Source organism: Chaetura pelagica, unplaced genomic scaffold (genome assembly GCF_000747805.2).
Source record: "Chaetura pelagica isolate M959 unplaced genomic scaffold, ChaPel_1.0 scaffold358, whole genome shotgun sequence".
NCBI lineage: Eukaryota > Metazoa > Chordata > Aves > Apodiformes > Apodidae > Chaetura > Chaetura pelagica.
In genome coordinates, this window is record NW_009954233.1 from 644,241 (window position 1) to 653,734 (window position 9,494).

A 9,494-nucleotide genomic window follows, 5' to 3' on the forward strand; every position below is an offset into this window, starting at 1 on the left:
TTTGTTAACAACTTTTATTTTAAGGAGTAGAATTGTTTTGAACATATTCACAAGAATAAATATAAAACTACTCTTGAGAGTAAGAAGATGAGTTTTTATAAAAATATATCTCTATCCCACAGAACCACTCAGGTGGGGTTCTCATTAGGAAATATTATTTAATAAAAAAATAAAACACTGAAAATACAATGCTTGACCTATACTGATTGGATCACAGAACATCTGAAATTTTTTTAAGGATATAAATATTGTAAATATATTTAATAAAAATAACATTTAAATAGATGGGAAGCCTCTGAGTCCACCCAGGTGAACAGAACACTGCAGGAAGCCACCAGCTCTTCTACAGGGCACCAACCTCCTTGTACTCGCTGGCGTTTGTTCGTCTCCTCTTGTTTCGGTACCTGGAAGGAAAGAAGTGTGAGTTCTGGAAAGCCAGTTCTTCCAAATGGCTTTCTGGGGTGTGAGGGGGGGGATGAAGAAAGAAAATAAAACCAACACTGTATGACCTCCTAAGGTTTGTTTCAATCCTCTAGCAGCTAGGCTCTGTCTGTGCTCATGTCCAGGTCTGAGATAACTTGCCTGCAGAGTCTCATTTCTCAGCCCTTCACTGAGGATTTCACATCTGCATTGAAGACTTGCTGCTGGTACTAGGTTTGTCTTTGAGAAATCCTGCTGGATCTTTCCCTGCAACAGGGCTGAGCACCCTACCCAACTAGGCAGTCTTCTGTTGGAGGTGAGGCACCATCCAGTCTTCGGGTGGGGAAGAGGAGCCCTCACCTTCTAGCTGTGAGACCTGTGAAGCTGAGCTCTGCCTCTGGGGGTGGTTCCTCCTTCTGGGCTCCCTGACAGCTGCTTACCATCAGTTATCAGCCTGAAGAACAACTCCTGCTGCTGGTGGGTCTGCTAAGGGAGGGAACTACTGTCCTCCATGGCAAAGCTGGTAAAGCAATGCTCGTGATATCACAGTCACTACAATAACACAGCGGGTCAACTAATTAGCATTAATCCACCCAAGTTCCTGATGACTGGGGAAATGGCATTACCAACAAAAGGCACCACAATTTCCCTGTTCCTCATGTGCTCTCTCCTCTACCTCAGCACATCCTCTAAGACAGAGGTGAACTAACCTGTACAGTCCTCTGTCAGGATTAGGAGGCATCAAAGGGTCCTGCTGCTTGGCCTGCCACGTGGGCTCAGCTGTGCAGACCCTGCCACGTGGGCTCAGCTGTGCAGACCCTGCCACGTGGGCTCAGCTGTGCTTGCTGCCTTTTTCTGCACACTTCACTAAGTGCAGGCCAGCAGGTCTGTGTATCAAAACACCTCCCTGCAGTCAAGTCAGTGTAGGTAACCCAGTCTGTCTGGAGGTAGTGTAGGTAACCTGGTCTATCTGGAGGTCCTCGGTGGACATCCTACTACACCTACAGCTGACTGGACTTCCTGAGCCATGAAGAAAATCCTCTTACCTTCTGCAGATGTAGTAGATTGCAATGGAGGTGGCAGCGAGGAAGAGCAGGACTACGATGACGGTCAGTGCCACGTACTCCTTACTGAGGGGCTGTCTGACAAGTTCTGAATGCACACATCTGACACCAGAGAAGCCTACATCACACCTGAGGGTAAGAGAGGCAGAATCAGAGCCATCACTTCACCAGCCCTCAACACAGGCTCTTCTTCTGACCTCCTGTTTCCCCTGGGACAAGCAATTTGAACTGATGGAACTCAAGCCCATGCACTCCCAGAAATGGTTGCAAATTCTTCAAGGAACCAAGAAATACCCTTAAAAACACCTAGAGGGTCTTTATATTTTGCAGTGTGGATCAAAGGAGAGACATTGCTGCTTTGCCTGAGGTCTGGATCTCATGCTACTGTAAATGCAGATGAACAGGGAAGCAGATCAGAATGAGCATCCCCAGTTTAAGTTGGGTCAGTGACTAATTTCAGCTAAGACTCTCACCCAGCTCTCACTGGAGCCACCAAATGTGCTTAACACTTGCTTAAATGCAGCTAAGGTTTATCACAGACACACTGCTCCTCTTGAAGTTCTTGTGAACTTGGCTGGATGGGTGTTAGCAGTCAGCAGCAGCAAGACCACAGACCATGCAGGGTTTCTATCTCCAAGCCTAGCTGAGGGAGGCCCTGCAGGACACACTATGCCCAGCCCAGCCCTGCAGTAGTGCCCATCCAAGCCCTGCAGGGCACACTATGCCCAGCCCAGCCCTGCAGTAGTGCCCATCCAAGCCCTGCAGGGCACACTATGCCCAGCCCAGCCCTGCAGTAGTGCCCATCCAAGCCCTGCAGGGCACACTATGCCCAGCCCAGCCCTGCAGTAGTGCCCATCCAAGCCCTGCAGGGCACACTGTGCCCAGCCCAGCCCTGCAGTAGTGCCCATCCAAGCCCTGCAGGACACACTGTGCCCAGCCCATACCTGCAGTAGTGCTCATCCAAGTCCACTATGTACACACACTGCCCGTGGAAGCAGTAGTCCTTCATTTCAGGCTTGCATCTAGTTATCCCAACTTGAGCCACACGTGGACTGTTCTCTGTCTGGACTGCAAGAAGACTTCATTAGCATCCCATCAGCCTTATTGTCCCTTTGTATTTCCTAAGCTTTACACATGTGACTACTAGTCTGGCTACCAAGAGACCAGTGCAGGAGGCATTAAAGAAGGTGAGGCTTGTGAACAGGGAGAGGATTCTCCTAGGCCAGGAAAAGACCCCTGACTTTTCCTTCAGGAGTTCCACATAATCTATTTCTGTTTTTACAGCAGAGTTCTCACCTCAGACAAAGCTCATCTGCTGACAAAGCAATATTAAAGAAAATGCAGGCTAAAAAAATGGCTCTTGTTCAATGATACTGAGAGCTTTGCAGGATGTTGGCAATATTGCTCAACAGAGCAATTATTTGTGAGAGGACCTCAGTGATGCCACCAGCCCAAGCAAGATGGGAACCAAAGACTTGTTATTTACAATGAGAGCTGTGCAGTAACTCACGTAGTGCTGTTGTACAGTTCTCCATTTCACCAGGCCCACATAATGGGATCACTGTTGTGCCCAAGACTCCTTCTAATAGGTAACCTATAAGAGATGAAAAAGATGAGTCAAAACTAGATGCTTTTCAAGTAGAATTAAGAATTTCAGCTACTACACTCCTATTAACAAGAAAAACAGAAACATTTTATCTTTGTAGGAAAAAAGCCTTATAAGCTGAAATAAAGAGGTCTGAGAGATTTGCTGCCTATACTATATAAGGCAGCCCAAAGAAACACCTCCAAAATACAAGCTTTTAATGTAGAACAAACTTCAAACAGAAGTTCAGTGTCTGTGACCACCCCTCACACACACTCCGAGTGAAACTGGGCAGGAACAGGCTTGGAGAGGCACACAGGAGAGGCAGGAATTAGGCCAGCTCTGCCCACGTTGGGTTTCTGAACAGGTTGGCATGGCACCTGCGCAAGGGACATGGCCAGGGTTCCACAAACAGGCCCCAGAGTCCAGCATTCACCCCAGCAGGAGTTCTTTTGGTGATCAAAATCAAGACATCCTTGAGTCCCATGGGCAGAGACTTTCCAAGGACTCATCAAGTCAGTGCAGCTGGTGACTCAGCACATCAAGTGGGTGCTGACCATGCTCAGTGCCCCACCGTTGCCTTCAGAGACCACATGCTGCTCAAGGTGGGCTTCACACCAATGCTGCTCTTCATCCTCAGCCCTCTGCTTGCTGTAACCAGCCTGCAAGCCTGGTTGCACTTTCATGTCTCAGTTTTTCAGTTAAAACCCACTTGCAAGGACAGCTAACATGAGATACCAAACCCTTCTCATCTGCCCACTGGGTTGGAGAGGTCGCTGCACAGTGAAGTCTGGCTGCTGGAGAGGTGGCTGCACTTCCTAGGGCAGCAAGGGCCCTGCTTCCCTTCTCTCAGGCTGTATAATGCTGCAGAGACACAGCTTTCAGGTATTCTGCCAGCTAAAGGAACATCTCCAAAAGGGATTTGAAAGCCAACCCAAGCACTTGTAGCTTCATGGCTAGCCCATGAGAAGCAGCCCATGTTTGCCCCAGCTGGCCATGGAATCCACTTGGCTAGCACTCCTTCTGTGGTCACAAATGAACCTGCTCATGAACTGCTTAGTCATGAGTCCCATTCCACAGAAGTCTGTAATTCGTGTCTTTGGGCTGTTTGCCTCTATTAACTTGTCAGGTCATGCATGTCTAATGGAGGGAGTGTGCCTTCATAATTTCTTGATCACTCTAATTCAACTCCAGTTATTAGAAAGTTTCATTACATGGCAGAGTTAAATCTGGAAGTGATTTGTGGATTTCCTGTAGCTCTTCTATTGCTGGGTGATTTGTAGCTTTATTTCCATCATGTGTTATTCCAGATAGATACAAGAACAGTAGGAAAATCCACCTTAATCAGACAGGGGCTTTTTTGTGTTTGTTTCTTTAGAGAGAATATTCCTTCTCTTTACCTCCCTCTCCACCACATTCCAAGCTAGTCAGCCAGGTTTCCACCACACTTTAGAAGAAAGGAAAATGCCAGGTTTGCCAGAGTGAGAGTCACTTGACCAATGATGTTGGCATCTTGCTTTGTACAGGGGAGTAAGCTGGAGACACCTGTGCCTGCCACCGTGACTCAGCAGGACCTGCCTTTCACTCTGATGGGGCAGGACCAGCAAGTTTACTTTCAGGGTGGGTTTTTTTGGTGGCTGTGTTTCAACAGTGCTGTGCTTGCTGTAGGTTTCAGCAGGGGAAGCAGTTTAACACTGTAAGGCCAATTCCAGTCAACAGGACAGAAAACTGAGGGTTTGAAGGATGAGGCATCTGGTGGCAGCTCAGTTACTGCTATAACAGCAGGCTTTGAGCTTCAGCCAGGGACCCAGTGTCCCAAAAGATGTTAGGAAAAGATGTACCAAGTCAGTCCTTCTTCCTGGGAGCTAGGGGAATGTTTCAAGAGTGCTCCACGGGCTCCTGTGGCACAGGACAGCTCTGTCCCACTAAGCAGAGAGTTCATTGCAAAAAGAGATGCTGAAATCCTGAGACCAGCCAGAGTTGGTGACCTGAGGCTCCCCCTTGCTCCCCACATGCTGCTGCCATCATGTCTGTGTGACGTGCTGTGGTGAGATTTGGTCTGGAGCCACGTGACAGCAACAAGCACATGTCAAGGCCAAGTATGCTTGCATACCCAAGATACCCACTTCTATCATTCTTAGTTAAGCAGAAGGATTAAGCCAGCTCAGGATCTCTTGTAGCTTACATGTTTCTGTCTCAGCTTCCTTGATCCGAGCATAATGTGAGCAGTTGCTTTTTAACCTGAAGCTCCCAGTTTGAGAGTTGCCAGAACCCAGCTTTTGCATTTGAGAAACTCTAGAAACTTAGGCAGGTGAAGGAGATGGGTCAGCTCTGCTCTTTGCCCTGGAAGGAGGCACAGCTTTCCAGCTGGAGGAAAGGCCAAAACTCAAGACACCTGCGAGGGACAAGTTAAAAACAACCTCATCCTACAACATCAAGGGCTTGCCCCACTCTAGCCATGCACAGCCACCCAGAGCCTCCTTTGCCTGACTGCAGACACCAGGCAGCAGAAGCCTGGAGTGCAGGTGTGGGTATTTGCTGACACCCAGCAGTATTTTCTGCATTCGGGCAAAGTTCTTCCACTGTTATATTTTGCCCTTTCCCCCATCCACATACTTCTCCTCTGACATCAATGGGAGGGGGATCCTGCAGGAGGATAAGGGATCCACACACCACAATGGCAAAGGAGAGCCTTTCCCTGAATGGCTATCAGCTGATGTGTACCAAACACAGGACTTGGGAGAGGAAGTGACATTTTTATTCCTTTGCTGTTCACTAAGCAAACACTCTACAGGGTACAAGATAACAGTAATGAGCTGGTGGATATTCATTATTCCCAGGAACTCAAGGGCTGCACTTGTGGCTCCACCACCAGCCTGTAGGGGCAATACCAGCTGGCATTGCAGGAGTTCCTGTAAGGTTAACAGTGGCAGCAGTGGCTGTCACTGGAACAGGAATAATGCTACTGTTTGCTCATCCTTCCATGAAGGATCAAAGGGAAATGAGAGACAGACACTGGCTGCCTTCACATCCTGCAGCCTTCACCAAAGCTGACATGCAAGGGGTAATTATCAGGTCACTCACTGAATGCCAGCTACAGCTTCCAGTTACAGGATGACTGCTAAGGCTGAAGGATGCATATCCAGAACACCTGTACCTGAGAACTAGTCTCTTTGCAAGATTTACACCTGTTTTAAAGGGATCAATCATCGTTCAAGTTGGCTTTGCCTGTCACCAAGATCACTAGTCTCGTACATGTACTTGTTCACCTGAAGATGCCATGAAGCCACTTCACATTTGGCACCTCTGGTCTCTCTGCCACAGTGGCAGCACCTACACTTTTCCCATGGGTTGCACTCTCAAAGCAGTGCCAAGCACAGAGGTGTCCAGGTGACACACGCCTGGAGGATCTCAGCCCACTTTAACTGTGGAGACAGATCAAGGTGGGTTCCTGTCACATGATTTTGGACACCCAGAGTGTGTCTGACTGTTTAAGGCCTCCTTTGTACAGGCTAAGCAGAAAGGGGCAAGTTGGCCAGTCTGTCTATTGGCCTCATGAGCACCACTGCTACCACCCTTGAGCTTCAGTGTTGCCTTCTGTAGCCCTCTGCTGCTCACCTCCCCAGCAAGCCACAGGAGCTTGCAGGCCATCTCAGAAAGAGCAAGGACCTCTGGCAATAGAGGCTGCTGGGTGCCTGTGTTTTAGATGAGGACCACAGAAATGCAGAGTTAGCCAGGAAAGCCTTGCAAATAGCTTAGTCTTATTCAAGATCTGGCTGTGCAGCTATTAGACCTTGCTCACATCAATCACAGCATCTCTGAAGTTCAGGTTACCCATGTAGGCTCAGCATTTTTTCCTGGAAAAGGGGAAGCAGTCAGTTGAGACAACTTTAACCAGCTCAGACAGAGCACACCTCCCCATCCTTGCACTCAGGATACATCACCTGGCTTCTTCTTGAGGTTTTGGGGAGGGTATACCTGGTGCCTAATTGCCTGACCATGCCCATCAAGGCAAGTGCCCAACGCTCCTCTTCCTGAGATGAGACAGACAAGATGTACAGGTTGCTCTTCTCACCCATGTGAAAGGAGATGCTATCAGTCCTTTCCACCCCCCATCCCTCTGCATTCTATGTATATTTGGCCATTGTCTAAATGGAGGCACCAGATGTGATGGGCCTGGGAGGGAAAGGGGCTCAGATCACCTTTAGGGCAACTGTGCAGAAGTGTCTATATGTGTTTCTGGGAAGTAGTGTCCAGGTTTCTCCATCTCACATTCAGTACCCATGACTTCAGAATTGCCAACCCAAAGTCATGGATGCCCAGGTCCAGGCCAGAGTAGCTCTGAGAAAGCCCTGGGGAGGACTGCTCCAAAATTACTACAGGCCTACACAATCACCTTCAGCATCATGCCAGGACTTACCCTTAAGCAGAGATAATGCAGATAATTACACACTATGTGCATGCAGTCACCTCAGCATTGCTTCCACCCCTCTGGGGACCTACACAACAGTGATCTCATTTACATGCTACCCCTGTACCACTCTGCTTTCCACCACATGAGTGGGGGGAGAGGTCCCTACACTACAGAAGAAGCAGAAATCCATTGTTGCTTCCAGACACATCTGCTAACACCATTTTCCACATCTCCAGACTCAGCAACCTGTGTCCAGCCCACTTGCTGATGGCCAGACAAATGTCACGCAGGAAAACATAAGGTCAGCAGCACCTGAAACTGTTCAGTGGGTCTGGAGGTCTGAGGCCTGCCTTCCTCACTGAGGAGGGATTATAGTGACTGCAAGGAGACCAGTGCCAAGGCTCCTGCAGTAACTCATGGAAAAGGTCAGGCGTGGGCTTGGTTCCATCACCACCACATCACTGTGTGGCTGGCACAGCACTATGGCTCCTCAGAGGTGAGTGACAGCTCTCCCACCACTGCCTTTCTGCTGCACAGTGGCCAAGCCCACAGTAGGCAGGGTGAGAAGCTGGCAATGAATGTTGCTTCAGTTGGACTTCAGCTGTTAAGCAGGGAACATCTGTAAGACTGGCATAACACCAGCTACAGTCTTTTTACCTCCTGCCAGTGGCACCGAGTTCTGTTTACACTACTGACCTGGGAGGGAAAGGCAGTAAAGTGCTTGTACCACTTTGTTATGATGCCATCTAGCTATGACTAATCCACCCCTTCCTATTAGGTTTTGTGCCTGCCCCGGAAATTAATAAATCTGTATCCAAATCCATGAAGACATACCAGTTCCTTCCAGTGCCAGTTCTGTACAAAGCATGGCTGAGTCACAGACTACAAGCTGTTCAGCCCTCTGTCCTGGCAAGTAAGATGCTGTGCAGCAGCTGACCCATCAGCTATTATGGAAACAGCTGGCCAAGATGGAAGGCAGAAGCTCATGCTGCAGTGGGCTTTACAGATGAGGGAACATCTGCCCCAGAAGAGAAGCCTTGGGAGCTGAGCCTGGGAGCTGAGCTTCCCCATCCACTGCCACCCTGAGCCCGACATCACGAGTGTGATTAAAGCACTGTGTGCATGTGCCAGGTCTTGGTCCTGCCTCAAACACTGGCTGCCCACACAGTTGCAGTCACCTCCTCACAGGGGCAGTGCCTGCCAGGATCAGGACCAGCTGCTGCTTCACAGCACACTGATGCTCTAGGGATACACATGTTCACCCTGGACTTCCAGAGAGCTCACGTCATGCAATAGAGTTACATGTTCCCAGCAAGGAGGTGGAGAAGTGTCAAGCAAAGGGAAGGCACAGCCTGTTTGGTTACTATAAGGAAGTCCCTGCTGCCATGGGGATTCACCTGCTGAGCTCACCTGGAGCACAGCCTGAGTGAAGGCACCAGGACCAGACCACAGACCAGACAGGACAAGGTAAAAGAGAAGACTTGCACTGCCTGGAGCAGACTGTGCTGCAAGAGGACTTGGGGAGAGGGGAAATGAACGTTCACCTTCACTCAGCCACAGGGGACACCCGGGCATCCATCACACAAGCAACTCAACACCCCACAGCAGCACCAGCCAAGCCAGCCCCGTGTCCCCCCCCCCAACTCCCACAGCCACCCGGGTCCCCCCATCCCTGCCCCTCACTTCACCTCAGAGGAGGAACACCCGAAAGCCAGCTGAGCTGGGACGTGTTGCTGGGGGGGTTCCCCAGCAGGGCTGCCCAACCCCGGGGGTGCCCGTGTCCCCTCCCGGAGCCGCGGGGCGCGGGCAGAGCCCGGGACTCACCCAGGAAGAGCAGGAGGCTGCGGGAGAGCACGGAGCCGGTGTCCATCGCCCTGGGGGGCAGGCACGGCAGGCAGAGGAGAAGCAGGCAGAGGAGAAGCAGGCAGAGGAGAAGGAGGCAGAGGAGAAGGAGGCAGAGGAGAAGGAGGCAGAGGAGAAGGAGGCAGAGGAGAAGCAGGCAGAGGAGAAG

The 9,494-nt window shown here is 50.1% G+C and overlaps 1 protein-coding gene across 1 annotated transcript; it reads right to left on the reverse strand.

Moving 5' to 3' along the window:
• EREG (epiregulin) lies at window positions 1-9,353 on the reverse strand. The gene is made up of 5 exons (XM_010003625.1): window positions 9,308-9,353; window positions 2,995-3,078; window positions 2,429-2,552; window positions 1,467-1,613; window positions 1-404 (listed from the first exon to the last, which is right to left on the reverse strand). The coding sequence occupies exons 1-5, from the start codon at window positions 9,351-9,353 to the stop codon at window positions 344-346; spliced, it is 462 nt and encodes a 153-aa protein (XP_010001927.1). The 3' UTR covers window positions 1-343.
• Window positions 9,354-9,494: the final 141 nt, after the last annotated feature.